The following is a 22881-nucleotide window of genomic DNA, read 5'->3' as shown; positions in this document are numbered from 1 at the left end:
GCACATGACATCAAAGTAACATTGACTATATCTGTCCAGCATTACTGTTTGTTAGCCTAAGTTCCCTTAGGATATTAAGTAGTCTTACATTAACAGAATAACTTCAGTTCATAAGCAAAATTATAAGATTTTCTATTTTGAGTGTACTGTATAATCCTTCAGAACAGATTTTCAGAGGTCATGAACAATTACAAGAAGAAGGATCATCACTGAAATCCAGCTTAGTCATTTCTATTGCTGAAATATCCCAATGTTAAACATTTATTTAGGAGATATTTACATCAGCCAGCCTAGGTCTCTAGAGAAGGGTTTAAAGATGGAAAATATGGAAGAAAATAGAATGTCCAGCAGCAAGATGGATTCACCCAGTTTTTTTGTTAATGGGGTGCTGTTAGAAGAGCTGAAAGACCAGACTGGGACAGATCTTCATGGAGAAAATTAAGCTTTATGATCTCCAAGAGTCTATATATAATAATTTGATTGCATGCATGCATTAATCAATCAATCAATCAATCAATCAATCAATCAATCAATCATACCAGTGGGAGAAAACGTAGGATCTATTATCATTGGTTAACTGTGAAATTGTTCAATAAACAATATTAATTGTGTTAATAATTAATATTAATATTTAATATTAATATTAAAATGTGGGGGATTTAGTGGATATGTCATTTATAAAATATTCATACTTATAGATTGATCTCATAGTACTTGAAATGTATTAATTCTTTTCTTATAAAAAAATGCTAGCCTCACTTGGTCTAACATAAATGCCATTACTGAAGTACCAATTATAGGTCTTGTAAGAATTCTCACCAGGTTCTACAAGTTGCTTTAATGACATCGCCAGGAGCATATATCTTCCCCTTCCATGTGCATGGACACTCTTCAATAGGAATACATGTTTGGTTTTGAGAAATGTCATTCAAAATGGTGCCTGATAACAAAGGAAAATGTTCAGAACAAATTAAAGAGAAACAGTTTAATCTTGACCACACAAAGCTTGAGGTTTGGCTATAAAATTATTGCTCTAGAATAAATTGGATCCATTCACTTAGCTATCAGTATCATGCTCAAGTTCCAGTTTTTCCTGTTCATTCTGAATCCTGATATAAAATGCCAGCTTAGATGTGCATCTCTGTCTTTAAGCATCAAGAAAGGCTTTTATATAGGAAATCATGAGCATTTCTGTTTCCAAGAACATTAAAACATCTGGTTTTACTATATGTTTAATGAAAGGATCACTTAACCAACTCTGTTTTCCCTAAGGGAAAATAACAAATGCTATTGCTGTTATTTGTGGCTATACTAATTTTGAGAATCAATATCTAAATTCTGATTCAAGACAAGTACAGGTAGTCCTGGACTTACAACAGTTTGTTTAGTGATTGTTCAAAGTTACAACATTGAAAAAAGGGATTTAAGACTATTTTTCACACTTAAAAACATTGTAGCATTTCTGAGTTCATGTGATCAAAATTCGGGTACTTGGCAACTGGTTCATATTTATACGGTTGCAGTATCCTGGGTTGAAATGATAAGCGAAGTCAATGGAGAAGCCAGATTCACTTAACAACTATGCCACTAATTTAACAACTGTAATGTTTCACTTAAAAACTGGTGAAGGAAAGGTTGTAAAATGGTGCAAAATTCACTTAACAAATGTCTCACTTAATAACAGAAAGTTTAGGCTCAATTCTGGTCGTACGTTGAGGATTACTTGTATTCTTCAAACATACTAGGATCATTTTATCTTATGCACTGCTTCTGTTATGCAATAGTTTATTGGCCCTGAGATTGATGGAAAGTAAACCCATTTGTCTAAATCTAACTATCTCACTTAGCATCAGAAATTTTGAGTGATGGTCATAAATTGAGGACTATCTGTATTATTAAAATATCCATTAGAAGCAAATTCAGGAAAATAACATAACATTATCTCTTGAAAGGGAGACAGATCTACAAAGTTACTATAAATGCTGCGTATTGAAACATTGAATATAAATATAGCCCTTCCTACAATCTCTAAAATATGGTAGTATTAAACAATTAGCAGCTTAAATATATTCATGCCAAGATAATTTTACATATTATTTTTATTTACCTTCTGGACAGAAGCAGCCATATGTACAATCGGTGGAACAACTGTATTCAGGATTGGAACAAGTCTTGAGACATGGAGAGCCACATTCTTTATACTGTTGATTACCTGGGCATTTTCCCAGAGCTACAAAATAAAATAATTTTAAAGATTTCCTGAACAAAATAAAACACTAGATTTAGAATGCAATTTTGAGATCAATCCACTTCACCCTTAAAACGTCAACTAATTCCATCCAATAATATTAAATATATTTCCCCCTACTCGTTGAAAACTAAAAATTCTCCTTCTCTAGACTTCTCTTCTGTAAATGTTTATGTAATACATAAAATAACAGGATTTTTGTTTACTTCTGAGCAGAATCTTTCTTATTCTGAAAAGAAATATTTGCAGAATCCTAGTATTTAGAAAATTAATAAGATACGGCTGCGTATATTTATTCTCCTTCTGCATTTTTTCTAATTTTCATCTCAATTTTAAAATGAATCCCATTGAATGCAGGTATTATTTAATATTCTTAACAGAGAGTCATTATAATATAATAGTATTTTCTATAGCTCTGGTGGCCTCCCAGGTACAGTATGTCTACCCATTTTGCCATTCATGTATTTTCAAGATAAAATCCAAATCAAATGTATTTAGGAACAAAAAAATCTATTTAATTTATGCTAACGAATTTTACTTGACATTCGCATGGCTTCAGAGAAATGAGCCATGCATTATCTTAGCTATGTGCTTTTAAATTAGTCAAAATCTGAAGCAGAAATTCTTAATATCGCCTCAGATGCCTTGTTAGCTGTATGCTAGGCCGTAGTATGAATTTCTTCTGTAAGAAAAAAAACCCCACACCTCTGTTTGGATGGATGGCATTGATATCTCCTTTTCTGCTGTTTCTATAACTTCTATCACTGTACTTGCCTTTTTTTTTCAAGCAAGAACCTTAGGTAATCACAATGATTTTGCCCACCTTTATAAAAGAAAAAAACTGTATCCATATGTTCTTTCATATGCTCATGTTAGTGAAAGAGAAATTACATGATATAGCCTATTTAAGGAAGAGAAGGGTTGCTGTGAAACCATCTGCACCCAGAGGAGAGTCTGGGCACTGTGGCCACGTTTTGACAGTGTTGGGTTTTATAAAGACAGGCCACTATTGTGATGGCTGCTGGTAAGAGAAAAATAAGCCACAATGACCTTTCCGTGATATTGCCAGCCAGAAGGGAAAAGGCCCCTCGTTCTGATCTTATGAATATGTGTTGTGTGCCAAAACATCTGCTGATATTTCTTATCAGATAGTGACAGCTTTACACATTCTCACCAGGGTGCTGCTGTTCTCAAATACCTGTAGAGGGAAACATTGTCCCCTGAATGACTTGCCTCTTTAAGTGCAAAGGAACCTCATGCATCCTGGACCATGTAAGGGGATTTCTTAATAGTTTCCTTCTTACACTTTCCTTTTCTCAAAGCTATCTGCTTCAAGTGAGCAACATTATTTATCAGTAATTTCTATGATGTGAGATGACTGCCTATTAACTTTTGCCTGCTGGTAGTGGAACCTCTATTATTCCAATCAGTGAATGGAATTATGTGTCATCATTTGCGGATAGCTACCAACTGGAAATTATAATAGACAGCAATGAGAAACTAGTGTATTAAACATGAAGGCTTTATTAAAAAAGAAGTGAGCAGTGAAATTATTGTAATATATTAGTTTCTGCCTTCTAGTGGAAGATACTGTGGCATGAAGTTAACAATTCTTTTAATTCACCAGCCCCAGGATCCTTCTAACACACTAGATTATAATTCCTATAATCCTGAATCATATCCCATTATTTCTGCCCAGTATGGGCATTAAAATAAATACAATGCTCGCTGGGTGTTTTATTTAAAATAAAATAATCTATTATTTTTATTTTTATTATTTTTATTATTTTTATTATTTTTATTATTTTTATTATTTTTATTATTTTTATTATTTTTATTATTTTTATTATTTTTATTATTTTTATTATTTTTATTATTTTTATTATTTTTATTATTTTTATTATTTTTATTATTTTTATTATTTTTATTATTTACTTAAGATTCGATCAAAAATGTTTTAACATTAATTTTCTTCTAGCCCAGAGTTGAGGAAACTGCTTTAAATGATTTTTTTCCCTTTGATGCTTTTCGAGAACCTTTGTCTAGCCAGTAATTTTATTTGCTTGGTTGTCTTGTTCTTTAACAAGGCAAGGAAAGCATACAGAGCACATCAGCTGGAATACTCTCCACACCCTTTACCATAAATAATCATAGAAAGTATCTGGATTTTCTTTTGTGTTACAAGCTAATTCAACTTTTCTATGAAAAGATGTCCATGTGTAATTTTATTGTCCTCTAATGTTGCATTTATATGTATACTGGGAATCACAGGGGGATTATGTAATTTCTTCCCAACATTCCATTGGATTGGAGGGTGTATGTGTGGAATGGCCTGTTCTGTTCTATTAGGAGTGGCCAACCTGCAACTCACAGGCTTAATACAGCACTATGACCATTCTAATTGAGTAATTCATAATGGATTTGTTAATATTTAAATGTGTTTCCAAATAGCCAAATAGGAGACTCTACTCTCTGAGTGCCATATTTATGCAAAAAATTCCTAAAATCCTAGGTTTGATGAATCCACATATAGACTTGTGAGTTTGTATATATGTGAAAAGGGTTATCTAATAATAGTAATCAGTGTGTGAAATGTATTACATTTTTGAAAGCAATGCACTTACTAACTGGGAAAAGGTACTTTGAAATACACCAAAATTCCAATCTGCAACTCATAGAGTTGCTATATTAGTTTCCAAAATGACACAACTGCCCAAGATCATTTAAGCTCTTCCAAATCAAACCTAAAGGATTGCATAGCCCTAATATATAATGAAACTGTTTGATGAGACTGTTTTGTGTATGGACAATTATCACTGAATTGCATACATTATTATTCATAATAATACAGTTGTATCTACAATCCATCTTTCTGGACTCTAGGCTATTTTAAAGGGAATATTGAAATTGGCTTGATTTACATTTATACTTTGGTAGTAAATCCAGTCAATAACCACTAGTTGAGTTTGATACAGCTATCAAGACACGCTGATGGCAGTTGGCAGTGATGAAAAAAAATACAGCAAAAGGTAAGAAGCAATCAAAGGCAAAACCATCCAAAAGTATCTACCAAGGGAGTATGCAGCTAAAAGGAGCAGCAACAGAAGAAGAACTATTAACAGGGACTCTTCTCTTCTTTTGTATTTCTTTTCTTAATACAAATCAAGATTAGAGTGCAATTTGCAAAGAAAACACATTTGCAGAGTGTAGATGCTAAAACATATTACCCAGCTTGTATAATTAGAGATGTAAATGATTGAACTTACAGCAGGAATCTTTGGTCCTCCATTTGGCTACTTCTTGATGAGACATGGAACACTGCCTTGAATATTCTGAAAGAGTAGCACAAGCACAACTGGTGCGTCCTGGATTGCTGCAGGCTTGCATATCCAATTGGCAACTGATAACAAACCCATTTTGGGAAATGTTGCAAGATGGTGACACGAAGTGTAACAGTTGGGAGCACAATGCGGCCTAAGAAGAAAATGAACAAACATATAGTCTCAATCAAGTGACGCACACTATAAATTTTGAAAACTACCACTACCAGTTTTGAAGAATATCCCATCAATTTCAACAGAAGAGCCCTTCACTCCTCCACTCGAAACAGAATATCTTACGAAAATAGACTAACTATCCTGGGTCTTGAAAGCTTAGAACTGCGGCGCCTAAAACACGATTTGAGTATTGCCTACAAGATCATATGCTGCAACGTCCTTCCGGTCAACGACTACTTCAGCTTCAACCGCAACAACACAAGAGCACACAACAGATTCAAACTTAATATTAACCGCTTCAAACTTGACTGTAAAAAATATGACTTTAACAATCGAGTTGTCGAAGCGTGGAACTCATTACCGGACTCAATAGTGTCAACTCCCAACCCCCAACATTTCTCCCTTAGACTCTCCACAATTGACCTCTCCAGGTTCCTAAGAGGCCAGTAAGGGGCGTATATAAGTGCACTGATGTGCCTATCCTCCCCTGTCTAATCGTCTTTCCTTTATCTCATATATAATATATATTCTCTCCTTATCTATCTATCTATCTATCTATCTATCTATCTATCTATCTATCTATCTATCTATCTATCTTATATATATATATCATATATATTCTCTCCGTATCTCTTATATCATATATATTCTCTTCTTTTTTTACTTTCTATCTTTATATATATTACTTAATGTCTATTCTCTTCCATATGTATTGTATATTGGACAAAGAATAAATAAAAAAAATAAAAAAATAAATATTCAGCAGTATATGCTCTGTGGTTCAAGGTAGACAGATTGTCACTCTTGTGTCACAGCTTATTCCCGGTCTTGTCTGCTGACTTCTAGACACAGAAAATGGGAAACGAGGTTTTCCCTTTCATATCAGCAGGAGGCATCAAAATCATAGCATAAATTTAAAGCAAAAACATTTGTGGGGTTCTTGTTTCTCTCTGAATTTGGTGGTTTTCATTACCAAACTTGGTTGTTTGCAAGGAAACCACCATGCTCAAAGAGGACCAAGGATCCCACCATTAAATCCTGATCTACCAATATTTTTTATTGGTAAGAATTTTTTTTTCTGATTTCCTATGCTGGGATGAAAAGGGCAACCTGTTTAAACTAGAGCAAAACAAGATGGGAAACTAATTAACTGAGAACTAACTGAGATAAGATGCAACTCCATAATAAATGGAAAGCAAAAAATGATTAACATTGTTTTATGGGAAAATGGTAAGTTTACAAAAGACACACTTTCCCCTCAATCCCTTTCAGGTAGATGGGGCTGTCTGCTCTTGCTTCTTCAGATCTGTAATATTTTTTATCACATCCTTTCCCCAAGGGAATTTAAATACACAATAATGGCATAGTGCTTACATATTCTTTCTTTGGAGGCATGTTAGGAGTCCTCATCCCTTCAAAAGGACAGATCTCTGCAGGATCATCAATTTTATGTAAATTTGCATATTCATAAGGATCCAGAATAATTCCTGTTAATTGAGATATACATGTTACTGAATTTGATTGAAATGAGTCTTAAAGAATTCTTCAGCCAGCATGTTCAGTTCATTCCTCTTCAAGTTGCCAAGGTTGAAAAATACTGCTCTAGAGGAAAATTGATCTTTTGAAATATTTTGGGGGGTTGGGCAAAGAATGGTCATTTCAGTGTTTTCCATCCCACTTTTTGCATTGTCATTTTAATAGGAAAGTGAACACAAGAACAAGGGGACACAATCTGAAGTTAGTTGGGGGAATGATCAAAGGCAACATGAGAAAATATTATTTTACTGAAAGAGTAGTAGATCCTTGGAACAAACTTCCAGCAGACGTGGTTGGTAAATCCACAGTAACTGAATTTAAACATGCCTGGGATAAACATATATCCATTGTAAGATAAAATACAGGAAATAGTATAAGGGCAGACTAGATGGACCACGAGGTCTTTTTCTGCCGTCAGTCTTCTATGTTTCTATGTTTCTATGTCATTTCCCCCCATAAACCCAATACCTGTAAAATCCAAATCAGATACTATTAACTCATTAGTTTTACAGTCCAAGATGAACACTATCAATCCAGCAGAGCATTTCAAATTCTGAATCAAACAGGTAGCACTCACAACCATTTGTTTAGTGACCATTTGAAGTTATAATGGCACTGAAAAAGCTGATTTATGACTGTTTTTCACACGGGTGTTGCAACATCCTCATAGTCATGCAATCAAAATATTGATTGGCAACTGACAGATATTTATGATAGTTGCATTGTCCCAAGGTCAATGCATTGTCCCAAGGCCAATGTGATCATCTTTTGCCACTTTCTGACAAGCAAAGTCAATGGGGAAAGCCATATTTGCTTAATAACTATGTTACAACTGCAGAGATTTGCTTAACAACTGTGGCAAGAAATGTCATGAAATGGGGCAAACCTCACTTAAAAACTGTCTCGATAAGCAACAGAAATTTTGGGCTCAACAGTGATTGTAAGTCAAAGATAAATGATGATGATGATGATGACAATAATAATAATAATAATAATAATAATAATAATAATAATAATAATACCGTCACTCAGAAACTCATTCAATTCTTGCCCATCAAAATTTCCACATAGTCCACATGTCTTTGCCATATATTTCTGTTCAATTAAAACCTTTTAAAAAAGGGTGTGGGAAGAAAATCAATTAGAAAACAACCATGCACGACGTCTTGGTAATTTACCCATGTTGTATGTTCTCCTTATAAAATTTATAGAGTAATGCCATTTTGATCAGTGGAATGCGCCTCTGAGCCAATCCAGACAGCAACATGCCTATTAACAATGTTTGTTAACCAAATCATGGACTGCAGTCCAGGTCAGCCTGACATATATTGCAGTATTAATAGTGAGACATTCCACAATTAGCAGGGGAAAAAATCTAAGAGGCCGTCCTGCTGTGACACCCTAAACGTTTAACAAGCTGCAGTAAATCTGCTGATCTACAAGGAGTCACATATGACTTCTGTTTGTTCTTGCTTTGACAACCTAATTCAGCTTCTCCTCTGGAATTTGTGATCAAATGTTCTTTCCCAATTTCTCCCCCCCCCCCCAAAGTGGAAACCGATAGTCACTTACTTTGCATTATTGCTTTGCATTATTGCTTGAATATATTTCATCTGGTAACACTATTCAAATTAAAAGTTGTCATCCAAGACAATGTCCATAGTGGACAATTAGACAAGACCTTTTAAATAGTAACTAGTCTTTTCTCTTCATCTCCTAATGCTTTTTTCATTACTAGCTAATGATAAAGAGCAACATTTTATACAATAGTTACCAATTTTACTTCCAATAATGCATTCTGCTCAAAAAAATTAAAGGGAACACTCAAATAACACATCCTAGATCTGAATGAATGAAATATTTCATTGAATACTTGGAGTTATAGTCTGTTGTTTAAGTGTTCCCTTTATTTTTTTGAGCAGTGTATTTTCAGGTCTGTTTTATTATCCCTGAAGAAGGTTTAGAGCGGCATATGAGATCCATTATATGGTGCCTCTCAGACTGCAAGTCTCAACCTGTTCCTGCTTCTGTTGAATGCATGGTTTTTCTTTAGTTATGACTGTCAATTATTATTGGATGTACCCAGAGATTTTTCAATGATACCTTTAAAACAATGAGTAAAATTTGGTACTTTATATAAATGTTGACAGCGGCAGTCCAGTAATTGTTGCTTGAAAGAATGGGCTATTTGGAATAGAGGTTTTTGTGGGAATGTGTGTGTTTGTATGGAGGTGTTCACAGAAAGAAAAACATGTTTTAGTCCCCACCCCACTTCTGCTATTTTTCACTTGCAATACTTCTGGCTAGCTTCACTCAGACAGATATTCAGACTGGAAGGTTCACAGCCAAAAATTCCAAGGACACTACTCTGATGAAATGTATTTATTGTAAGTATCAGGAAAGTCTTTAATAATGATAGAACAGAACCCCCTTTCTAAGAGGTCTGTAAGGGGCGTGCATAAGCGCACCACTGTGCCTACCATCCCTGTCCTATTGTCTTCTTTTGTTACTTTTTATCATTACTTATCTAATGTTTTATTTTTACAAATTATCACCCTATAATTGTTTGACTAAATAAATAAATAAAAAATCTATGCTTTAAGCCCCCTCTGTTGCAGCCCCAAGGCTCAAATCCTGCATTTTGTCTTGGCCTTACAAGGAATGAAAAGACATCCATTTCATTCTGTGATAAGTAGATCATACTTGCTTGTGGTTATTGTAATGGACCATCTTGGCCTCTGACCCTTTACTTTTGGCTTTCCATGCTTTTGTCCTTTCACACACACACACACACACACACACACACACACACACACTAATTGGAAGGTTGTTGAGAAAGAAATGAAAGGCAGAGGAATGTTACCAATCTCTTCCCTTCTGCTTTTTCCATTGTAAACGATCTCTTGCCTAAGTGGCTTTTCTCTCAAATGGCAAGGTGGAGGAGAAAAAATAGAGAAGAAAGTTAAATAAATGAGAGAGATGGGAAAAAGGGGAATAGAAAGATTTAAATGAGTTGGTATGTGTGACAGGTATGGTGGGTGAGTTAGTGAAGTTACTGTGCTTGTTTAATCATTTTACTTTATCTCTACCAATCTTTTCCATGAGAATATTTTGTGAATCATTTTGTCCAACAGGTGCCACAAACAGATGAAGTATATAAAGCAGACTATAAAGAGGGACCTGTGGGATAATTCCATGTTCTACTTACTTTTAATGCCAACCCTTTGACGTAGTCTGACATGCCTCATAACATGTGAGGGCATTATGATAGAAGCTGTTTTTGGAGAGACTGTGGACAAGTGATCAGCTGAAGCTGATTGGTTGACTGGTTGTTGTGGAGATGATGATGTTAGGTAGTCCTCAAGACTTGGGAGAAAGATAGAGGGAGGGTTGTGGAAGAACAAGGGAATTGATGTAGGAAATAAGGCAGGTAATATCTGAGTGATGATGGGCAGAGGGAAATTTGGCAAGAAATTGAGCTGGATTATGCATGGAAAAGGCAGAATTAATATTCGAAACCAATTCTGCTGCCTGGCGCTCAAAATTCAACCATGATTCCAAGTCTTTGGATCCTCAATATCCTGGTCTCTGGATGATGCTATTGAATGCCATATTGGGAATTACAAAGTACCCCAACCTTGCCTGGTTCTGGGATGAATAACAATGTGACTACCTGGTATGTATGGTCTATTTTAGTTACAGTATAATTTTCCTTATTTTCCTAATTATGTTTATTCTCTTTTGCTTGGTTTCAGGCAATGCACTTAAAAAAACCTGGAGTTGAGTATCCTTAAAAATATAAATTTAAATGAATGAATGAATGAATGAATAATATAACTGCAGAAATTATCAGGAAAGTTACACTGAAGTTTGCAAAGAAGCTTTTGAGAAGAATCTTTATGTGAGGCAAAGAAATTAAATACATATGTGAGCAATTTTTCTTGCAATATTCTGCTTCTTTACCATTTTGCAAGCAATTTTTTTTGGAACTACAAATAGAGATTTCTCTCTCCCACCCCCTCCTCTGCCATGTTAAAAGTGACAGCCTTGCTCTGCCTAAACTGCAAATGTAAAGTTCATTAAATCATTTAATTAAAAATAATGGTTGTTAAAATCATTACCCTTTGGCTTTACTGTGTTCCGTCTTCAGTTTTTCAAGCAATGCCAAGGAATATATACAGAATAATTTCTTTAATGTGTGCCTGGAATTTTTAGACTTCCAAAATCATAATCACTATGAAAAATAAAAACTTTACTCACCATGAGATATTCATCATTGTTCCAGAATACTGCAAGTTCCATTTCCTTCCGCTTGGATATTAAACGGATATTGTGCCCAAATGGGGCAATCTGAATTCCATTTTTAGTAAATGGCAACTGGATTTTACTAGGGACAAACATATACATTGAGACACTTTGTGGAATTGTAAAGGTTCATTTTCAGAATCAAATGATGCAAACTTTATTGGAATTCATGTTCAAATGCCACTACATTTTCATTCTCTAATGAGATAAAATGAACAGTGGACTTCCCAATATGCCTGAATCTAAAACCCTGGCAGCTTTAGCCTACAGAGTCTGGCTGAAGGATCCTGAGAGCTGTACTTCAAAAATATCTGAAACATTCATAGGTCCTAAAATAGAAATATGGGATCTGGCAGGAAATTGCAAGTTGTGATCATATGGCAATAATGGTCAAACTGCTGTCATAAATTGGGTACAGTCACATGGCTTTTTAAAATTTTACAACTGTGTCACTTAATGGTGAAGATGCTGATCCTGATTCTTTCTGATTGTGGTTGGTTTAATTGATGACAACCTCTATTATCATGAGTGAGATATCCCATTACACAATGATAAAGTTATGGCTTTCAGGCTACTTGCAGCTCACAACCACCTAAAGGCCTCAGAATGGCACTATATCAGGGGTAAGTTCCTGCTGTTTCAGGACAGATTGCCCAAATTGTTAGTGACTGGTTGGCAGTGATGAGCTCCTATGGATATGGTCAGGAACACAGTACCGGTACAAAATTTGGAGCTCAACCCCAGAGCACCCAATTTGCACTGAAAGATGTTTAAACAAAATGCATAAGCCACGCCCACAGTAAAAATTTTGGTAACCCATCACTGCTCATTGGTGATGTAATTTTGACATCACGGATCCTATTCTATCTGTGCTGGTCCGCGCTCACCACCATCTTTTTTTCTAAATTTTCAGCCTATTTTCTTGTGTTTGGATGGCTCCTCCTCATTCCGTGCTTTGAAAAAAGCCCTCCTGCTTGACCCCAGGTTAATACTGACCTTTATTTCTTTGCCTGAAGCACAGCTGATAAGCTCTTCAGCTGTGTTGCTGGCTGAATCCACCTCTGAGCATGCGTGGAAGTAAAATCTCATGAGGGGATGGGATACAAACTGGTGGTGAGGGTAAGTGGAACCCAACCCTGCACTGTATGATGTGTATAAAGAAAAACTAATATAATTTCCTGTCCTTATGGTTTTTGGAGGGTCCAAAAAGAAAAAGTGATGCTTTAAAATGATATTTAGCTATGATGCAATAGTGTTTCCTTGGGTGTCAAATGTATCAGTTTGATGATATTTTATGTGTCCAAGACAGGCAGAGCTTTTCATGTGATGGTATGATGCTGTATCTATACCATCTGTATCTGTGTCTGTGTCTCTGTCTCTATATCTATGTCTATCGCCTACCTATCTTCCTATATACCTATCTATCTCAGCTCAATGCTTTTTATCAAGTGGGATCCATTCTATGACCTTCAGTATATAGACAATGGCTAAAATGTTGGATGAATGATTACATAGACACACACACACACACACACACACACACACAAATCTTTTACAAAAACATTCAGAAAATCAGCTCTGTAAAGAAGACAGGATCTATTTGGATTACATTATAGAAGCTATCTAAATATAGATTTTTCTTATTTATTTATTTAAATTTATATGCCGCCCAACTTCCAAAGGATTCCGGGTGGCTTAACAGCAGAGTAGAATATTAAAAACATCAATTAAAACAATTTAAAACCCATATATATCATTCCATGGCTGGATCTTGCCGATTACAGCCACAAGATTAATGGCACCAGGTCTTAACAGCTTTTTTGGATGACCAATAGGGTGTGGGCAGTCTGACCTCTGTAAGTAACCTGTTGCTCCCTCACAGGCCTGCCAGCCAACAGTATTTAGTTGATGAGACCTGGAGGAGACAATCCCCGTGGGATCTCACCGGTCACTGGGAGTTGTGTGGCAGATAACCAGGCCCTAAGCCATGTAGGGCTTTAAAAGTAATGACCAACATCTTGAATGGTGTTGTGTTGGCAATTTTATTACCCATTAGCACCACATACCAAAATATTCTTGTCACTTATAGGTAGTTAGCCAAAACTGATACATCATGAGAAATGGGATGCTCCTTCCACTGAAAGTGTACACAGTTTCCCAGTACTTGAATGATGATTCATGACAAGCACATTGTTTTAGAGTTGAAGCCCAAGGGCACAATTTCATATAAGATGGTTGCCATACTTTATAGAAGAAGCTTTAACTTGCAACAAAACAAAACAATTTTTCTATTGGATGCTTACCCATAATCTTTGAGTGATATGCCACTTTTGTCAATGGTAATAGTATTCGGGCCCGCTTGAATGATAATTCTTTCAATTGTTTTGTTCAGACCACGACGGAACTGTATGTTGAAGTCCGGAGAGGTCTCATCACAGACGGTAGCAAAGACATAATTACAAGTCCCCGAGAAATCGTACAGGTAATTGTCAAAAGTTGAGAAATGACCAGTGCCCCAGGTGGAACAAGAACCCTTGTCCAGAGCTTAAAGAAAGAAAATAGTAATGTAATGAGATTCTATGGGCTTTAGAAATCCAATTATTTATTTAGATACTGTTTTCTCTTCACTCTTATTTACAGCTGTCTTTTAAATTTCTTTTTTTTTTTTTTAGATTCAAGGCCATGTTCCACCATATGCAAAGGCACAGTGCCCAGGCACTTTGTCCAAATGAAATTTTGCTGAGGTTTTCAATATAAACAATAAAGCCCCTTCCAATATTTTTAGAATAATCCTTTCAAAGATAGAAATCATCCAAAAATTTGGAGGGCTGAATACCTTGACATTTGTAGAAACAAGCAAGTTAAGTTTTAATATATTATAGATAAGGATGGTTGTAAGGGAAAACAAAAACAGAAAGTCCCAGGAAGTCTGAGCTTTAAAGGGACAGACAAAAAGCTATCTACTGAAATATAAAGGAAGGGAGATGACAACATTGTAGGAACTGAGGAAAGTGTAGTTGACTACTACAGGATTAAGGGTGTGAGCAGAGCAACAGGCTGAGTAAAAGGAATGGTTAAAGAACAAAATAGCAGTCTTTTTTTTAACAATCAAAATTATTTTTAACAAAACAAAAAAACCTAATCCCTAAATAATGGAAAATAAAGAATTGCTTCTTGGAATGGGGGAGACTATATTTGCTGTACTTGATCTTAACTGTTACTCAAAATCAATTTTCTGTACACTGAGGGGAGATGTATATCACCTGAAGCAAAAGAGAAATCAGATGAATATTACAGGACTTCATGGAAGCTAAAAAAAAGACCCTGATAGCAGAATTAGCAGCAGCAGCAGTAGCTAAAAACAGACTTGTTTAACAGTTGCATTTTTCTTTTTCAATTCCCAGCTTTTGGACAATAAACTGGGTAAGTAAGCTGGGCAAATCCTACTTTAGATGCTTCTAGACTTTCAGTGCCCTGACTATAATATAAAGGCTGGAATAGACATTGCTGAGCAATGTCTGAGGATTTTAGCAAAATAAATAAATAATAAAATCCTATGTATATATCTGATTTTTGAAATACTGGCCCTATAGAAATGGAAGCAGAAATACCTGAGTGATGTCCATCTAGACTTCTCTGCCCATCTGAATGGAATTCTGCAAAAACAAAAAAAGAAATTTGGCTTGTGTTTTTACATGTCTGTATGGATTTTCTTTTTCATATCAGAAGAAAGGAAAGGCTTTCTTCCATTTGATGTTCTCCAGATGAATCAGGAAATTTTGGGATTTGTCATCCCAGGGCACAGGGAATAGAACTGGTTTAGAGAAGATGTGGGTCACAACAGCAACTGAATTTTCACGATGACTACATGATTTTGCAACTAGTTTTGACTCGGTTTAATTCACTGAAATATCTCTGATTATACAGTATAATCAAATAACCATAAACAGTATAACACAGGATAATAATATAACACAACACACCCAACCCAATGCAACCCAATGAGCCCAACCCAATCCAACAACATCATAACATAACAACATAACATAATATAACATAAACGTAACATATCCTGAAACAGAAGTTTCAGAAGTTATTTAAGAAAGAAAATTGGCAGAAAAGAAAGACTGACTAATATAGATGTTAGCAATCATTCTAGTATAAAATGAAGCTTAATTCAGGAAAAGAATTTCCAAGGTTCCACCCTATCCTGTCTGCTTAACATTATTATATTACTTTGTGGCTATTCATCACCAAAGTAAATACAGAGAGTTAAAAAGCCACCACAAAGTTACACTGTAAAATGGTCATCCCCATCTTCAAAAAAGGAGACCCCTGTCCTGTTGATAACTGCAGACAAATATCACTATGCTGCGTCCCATGCAAAGTCATGGAATCAATTATAAACCAATCAATTACTCTCCACCTAGAAACTAATAAACTGCTCTCTAACAAACAATTTGGATTCAGAAAAAAACTATCCTGCAACCTGCAGCTCCTCCACTGCAAAAACATATGGACAACTCATCTAGATCAAGGAAAATCCATAGATGCAATTTATATCGACTTCTGCAAAGCCTTTGATTCAGTGGTCCACGACAAACTACTCCTAAAACTCAAATCCTATGGCATCTCAGGATCCCTCCACAGCTGGATTACAGCATTCATGTCAAACAGACAATGGGTGATCAAAATAGGAAGCACCATATCCAACCCCATCCTTGTTAAAAGCAATGTTCCCAAAGGTAGCGTACTGGGACCAACGCTCTTCATTCTCTACATCAATGACCTTTGCGATCACACCATAAGCAACTGTGTTCTCTTAGCTGACAATGTAAAACTCTTCAACACCACCAATAACACAACTACTCTCCAAAAAGACCTAGATTCTGTCTCTGATTGGTCTAACACATGTCAACTCCAAATCTCAACCAGCAAATGCTCTGTTCTACACATCGGCAAAAAAAAAAATCATAACTCCAAATACAAACTGAATAAAAAATTATCACAGATAACCCCCACTTGGTTAAAGACCTCAGAATACTAATAACAAACAACCTAAGTGCCAAAGCCCACTGCAACAACATTGCCAGGAAGGCTTCAAGAGTTGTTAATCTAATCCTACATAGCTTCTGCTCCGGCAATCTTACACTACTTACCAGAGCTTACAAAACTTTTGCCAGAGCCATCCTTGAATATAGCTCATCTGTTTGGAACCCATACCACATCTTGGACATTAACACCCTCACAAATGTCCAAAGATACTTCACCAGAAGAGCCCTTCACTCCTCCACTTGAAACAGAATACCTTACCAAACTAGACTTACAATCCTGGGTCTAGAAAGCTTAGAACTATGACGCCTTAAACATGATCTAAGTACTGCCCACAAGATCATATGCTGCAATGTCCTGCCTGTCAACGACTACTTCAGCTTCAACCACAACAACACAAGAGCACACAACAGATTCAAACTTAATATTAATCGCTCCAAACATGACTGTAAAAAATACGACTTTAGTAATCGAGTTGTCGAAGCGTGGAACTCATTACCAGACTCCATAGTGTCATACCCTAATCCCCAACATTTTACCCTTAGACTATCCATGGTTGACCTCACCAGATTCCTAAGAAGCCAGTAAGGGGCGTGCATAAGTGCACTAGTGTGCTTTCCGTCCCCTGTCCTATTGTCTCTCCTGTATCTTATATATCTTTTCTTCTATTCTTATATCCTTTCTCTATTCTTTCATTGATATATTTTATTCCTATATCTTATTCCTATATCCTATATCTTTATTCCTATATTGTATTCCTATATCTCTTCTATTCTTTCTCTGATATATTTTACTACGCTTATATCCTCTATAACCTTCATTGTGTATTGGACAAAATAAATAAATAAAAACAGTAATTGTTACATAACTAAATTCTACACTATATTCATTTAGGCATATAACTGTATGGGATGGACTAACGCAATGGAAAATTACATCATGTTGCCATTCAAGGACTAGGAAAATGTCATTTCCCTGTTGGCCCATTCTAATATTTTAAGAGACACAAGAATGGAACAATATGAAATAGTATGTCACATATTTTCCTCATCAAGGTGTTCTAGAAGAAAAAATTGAATCTACTATGCTATGAGAGACACATTATTTATTAATTTATAAATGCATTAAGATCCTGCAACCCCAAGACTGGATTTGTTTATTTTCAAAAATATTTGCCCATTAAAGTGGATTAGCCATGGATATATTTAGAACACAAGAATTGTTTCCCTGTGCTACAGGTCATAAATTGATATTTTGTTCCAGTTACCACTTCTATATAAGTGTTTGAGGAAGATATTTCAATTTTCAAGTACTTCCCTATGGTTAAGTCAGGTATTAAATCACAATAGGTATTGTGACATGGCTTATATATTACATATTTAACTTCCCTGAGAATGAAAATAATGAGCATTTTATATTTATGTCCTGGGATTTTGAAACTTGAGGTTTTTCTGAAAGTGGTTTAAAATCTAATAGGCAGTTTTATTTTGAACCATATTGACTTTGAAACATGTTATGATTTCAAGAACAAGTGGACCTTTTGAAAAATGTGGATTTTGAAAAATCTCAACCCTTAGAAAGCAATTCAGCTGATTAGATATAAAGGCCATCTGATGCCACCATAATGAGACCCTTTCAAAATAGCTATGTTATTTTCTAACTTTTCAAGTCTCGATTAACAAGTTATGGGCCCATAGCTCTAGTCTCATCCTATTGAGCAGTGTTTCTTAGCCTCATCAACTTTAGGATGCATAGAACAACTTCCATTATTCTTTAGCCTGCATGAAGAACTCTGAGAGCTGAAATTTGGAATTGAAATCCAATTTAAAGGTGTTGAAATTGAAAAACACTGAATGAAATTGAGAAACACTGCAAAAGAGTATCCCCACAGTCCCTTCTCTTGTTTATTTTACTTCTGGAAATATTGAATAGAGATATGAGAAGATTGCGGGGTTGATTAAAACTGATTAAAATGATTAAAAAATAAATGTATAATAAATGTATAAGTTATGTATTCTTGCAGATAACTTGGTGTTGGTTCCCTTTAAAGGTAATTGTGATATTAATGGACAAATTGAAAGAATTTGGTGCGTTAGTAGGTTTTAAAGTTAATAAACAGAAGATGCAGAAGTTAATAAAAATATGAAAATAGAAGATCAACCAGCTGATGAGTCAAAGCTTTTAAAATTGAGAAGATAAAATATTTGGATATCATTATAATAATTATGAACTATACACTATTTCAAAATAATTGTGTTAAGATGTGTGGTGGAATTAAAAATATATGTCATGAGAGGGGAAATTACAATTGTCTTTGTTGGGGAGGATTTTGTGATAACAATGAATGCCTTACCTAGAACGAAGTTTTTGTTTCAGACAATACTTGAAATATGTTATAAGGTGCTAGAAATAATATTGGGCTATAAGAAGATTGTCAAGACCCTGAAACTGAGCTGCAGCATGGTGGCCAAGACCATAAAGTGGTTTAACAAGACAGGTTCCACTCCAAACAGGCCTCACCATGGTTGACCAAAGAAGTTGAGTGTCCATGCTCAGTGTCCTGTCCAGAGGTTGGCTTCAGGAAACGGATGTATGAGTGCTGCCAGCATTGCTGCAGAGGTTGAAGGGAGGTCAGCCTGTCAGTGCTGAGACCATACGTCACATGCTACATCAAATTGGTCTGCAGGGCTGTTGTCTCAGAAATAAGCTTCTTCTAAAGATGATGCACGAGAAAGCCTGCAAACAGTTTGTTGCAGACAAGCAGACTAAGAACATGGATTTCTGGATTTCTGGAACCATGTCCTGTGGTCTGATGAGACCACTATAAACATATTTGGTGCAGATAATGTCAAGCATGTGTGGCAGCAACCAGGTGAGGAGTACAAAGACAAGTGTGTCTTGCCTATAGTCAAGCATGGTGGTGGGGATGTCATGGTCTGGCGCTGCATGAGTGCTGGTGGGACTGGGGAACTACAGTTCATTGAGGGAATTGTGAATGCCAACATGTACTGTAACATACTGAAGCAGAGCATTATCCTCCGCCTTCAGAGACTAGGCCACAAGGCAGTATTCCAACGTGATAAGGACCCCAAACACACCTCCAAAGTTACCAGTGCCTTGCTAAAGAAGCTGAGGGTAAATGTGATGGATTGGCCAAGCATGTCTCCAGACCTAAACCCTATTGAGCATCTGGAGGGCATCTGAAAAGGAAGGTGGAGGTGCACAACATCTCTAACATCCACTCCATGATGCCATCATGGAGGAGTGGAAGAGAACCCCAGTGGCAACTTGTGAAGTGCTGGTGCACTCTATGGTTAACGCAGTGCTGGAAAATAATGGTGGTCATTATATTGACACTTTGGGCCCCATTTGGACATTATCACTTAGCGGTGTACTCATTTTTGTTGCCAGCAGTTTAGACATTGTGTATTGCGTTATTTTGAGGGGACAGCACATTTACACTGTTATATAAGCTGTAAACTCAATACTTTACACTGTAGTCAAGTGTCATTTCTTCAGTGTTGTCACATGAAAAGATATATTTAAATATTTAAAAAATGTGAGGGGGTATACTCACTTCTGTGACATACTGTAGCTTATGGGATTGAAGTTTACATTATGTTATAACCTTAGGGAGAAATTTTATAAGATGACTAGAAAACCAATGGCCCTGTCATTGTTTCAGAGATAGTTCCTTAACAGATTCCTCAATATTTTCAACTTGGCATATTTTCTTATGTACTAGAAAAGTTCTTAGAAATTAAGGGAGATTTTCAGAGATATTTCTCTCTTGAAAAGGGGAGGAGTTAACTATAGAAACTATAGAAAATATTTTATGACATTGCTCTATTTTTTTTACTTCCTTGATGACAGCTTAGTAAGCCAGGCCTTCGGGCTGAGGACAAACCCCGGCTTTTTTCCCCGCCAAAACACGGGGTTTTCCCACCCGCTAGGGGGGGGAGTTGCAAACCCCCGATAACTAGGTGCTTCCCCTAACTGTAACTCTTCTCACCAAGAAGAATTAACACCACTAATTGGTTTTTTAACGGGAAATCTCGAGTACAAACCAGGAGCTCCTGACTTGCACGTCGCTTCAGCCTGGCTCCACCCCCGGAAGTCCCTTGGCATATTTTCTTATGTACTAGAAAAGTTCTTAGAAATTAAGGGAGATTTTCAGAGATATTTCTCTCTTGAAAAGGGGAAGAGTTAACTATAGAAACTATAGAAAATATTTTATGACATTTTGTTTGATGTCAAAAAATGTTTTATGATATTTTTTATGTCAAAAATATTTCATAAAATTTGCCAGATTTCAATTCCATGGGAATCATGGGGTTCTGGAGTTTGGACATATTCTGTAAATTTGTCCATTTAAAGTAAGTATGTTCAAAATTGTGCCCTACAATGCATTGTTTTGCCAATTAAAGATAAATGGAAGTTTTAGTGGTGTATACTGTAGATATTTGTCTGATTTATCAGCAAACCATCTAGAATGTATAATGGCACTTCAAATTTATTTTGGAAATGGGAACAAAAAGGGACTTTTTAATAATCTTCAGTACACATGTAAAAATGTTAGCGGATTGTGGATTCACATACATATATTGATTCAGAGAATGACTAAGAATAGACTATAGAAAAAGGAATTAGATTATAACCACAGAGTAAAAGGAAAAATGATAATTATATTTAGAGTTACTGTAAAGACAATCAGAAGTTATCTTAATCTGTTCTGTCTCTGTCTGTCTCTCTCTCTCTTTTAGTTTTTACTAAGTTTCATCTTACCATTCTCATAGGAGCCACTGAGTGGAAATCATGTTATGTGGAAATCTTGATTTCTATCTCTCCTCACTCTTGTTGCTATGTAGTATTTTCCTCATCTGTGGTAGATTTCTCAAATGGGTGCCTTGTTATGGGTTTGATATTGCCAATGTTCCCAGGTCACTCTTTCCTCTTTTGGAGGTAAACTGAAACCTTACATTCTTCTTCTTCTTGTTGTGTTTTAATTTGCCAACAACTATATTATTCACACGAGGGGATCCATTTTATGCAATGAATCTGTAGTGTTTTTGTATTGCTTTCTTTCTTTTAATGTTGTAAGCTGCCCAGAGTCCCTTCATGGTGAGATGGGCAGCAAACAAATTTAATACATACATAAATAATAATAGATTCATTAAATGCATCTGGGCTGATACATTCCTATGTAGCTTCTTATGTCCACTGGGCATATACAGGTAATCCATCGCCCAGAGTCCATCTGGAGTTGGTCGGCCTATAAATCCAACAAAACCTACTGCAATGCTCTTCAGATGGAGCTACCTTTGAGGAGCGTTCGGAAAGTACAAATCTTGCAAAATGCAGCCATGTGAGCGGTCATGGACCTTCCTATGTATGCCCATATTTCTCCAACACTCCACTGCCTTCTGCCGCATGAATCCCAGAGACCAGTTAGGTCCCACAGAGTCGGCCTTACCCAGGTCCCATCAACTAGACAATGTTGCTTAGCGGGGCCTAGGGGAAGAGCCTTCTCTGTGGGGGTCCCAACCCTCTGGAATCAGCTCCCCCAAGAGATTAATACTGCCCCACCCTCCTCGCCTTCCATAACTGTCTGAAGACTCATCTATGCTGCCAGGCTTGGGGCTATTAGATTCTAGCCCACTGGCCAACAAATGATATGTACTGTATGTTGTATTGAGTGGTATGATTGTTTTTTTTAATAATGGGGATTTTAATTTAGATTAGTAGGTCTATATTAATTGAATTTGTATTTGTGTTGCATAGTTTTTTATATGTTGTGAGCCACCCCGAGTCTTTAAGAACATAAGAACATAAGAAGAGCCAAGCTGAATCAGGCCAAAGCCCTTTGAGCCCAGCATTCTGTGTCACACAGTGTCCCACCAATTGTCCATGGGGATCTTGAGCAGAAAGAGAAGGCAAAACCCTCCCTTTCCCTTGACCCACAACAAATGGTACCCAAGGGAATCCTGCCTGCCTCAACCAAAATAGAGGCGGCACTTGGACATCCGTTTCAATAACCAATCTCCCTGGAGAGGGGTGGCAAACAAACAAACAAACAAACAAACAAACAAACCAGCCAGCCAGCCAGCCAGCCAGCCAGCCAGCCAGCCAGCCAGCCAGCCAGCCAGCCAGCCAGCCAGCCAACCAGCCAGCCAGCCAACCAACCAACCAACCAACCAACCAACCAACCAACCAACCAACCAACCTCCATTTACAATAATTTGC

At 36.3% G+C, this 22881-nt stretch overlaps 1 protein-coding gene across 1 annotated transcript in view; it reads right to left on the bottom strand.

Moving 5' to 3' along the window:
• Nucleotides 1–19571, bottom strand: part of LOC139163247 (mucin-6) — a 68179-nt gene extending 48608 nt beyond the window's left edge. Inside the window, exons 1-9 of the mRNA XM_070744222.1 lie at nt 19541–19571; nt 15198–15242; nt 13890–14130; nt 11542–11668; nt 8304–8391; nt 7120–7232; nt 5515–5722; nt 2108–2230; nt 820–940 (exon numbers count right to left, since the gene is read on the bottom strand). Of these exons, the coding sequence (XP_070600323.1) occupies nt 820–940; nt 2108–2230; nt 5515–5722; nt 7120–7232; nt 8304–8391; nt 11542–11668; nt 13890–14130; nt 15198–15242; nt 19541–19571 (1097 nt within the window). The remainder of the gene's footprint in view (nt 1–819; nt 941–2107; nt 2231–5514; nt 5723–7119; nt 7233–8303; nt 8392–11541; nt 11669–13889; nt 14131–15197; nt 15243–19540) is intronic.
• Between the last annotated feature and the right edge of the window lie 3310 nt (nt 19572–22881).

Source organism: Erythrolamprus reginae, chromosome 1, assembly GCF_031021105.1.
Source record: "Erythrolamprus reginae isolate rEryReg1 chromosome 1, rEryReg1.hap1, whole genome shotgun sequence".
Classification (NCBI taxonomy): Eukaryota; Metazoa; Chordata; class Lepidosauria; order Squamata; family Dipsadidae; genus Erythrolamprus; species Erythrolamprus reginae.
This window is presented reverse-complemented; position numbering and strand designations above follow the sequence as displayed.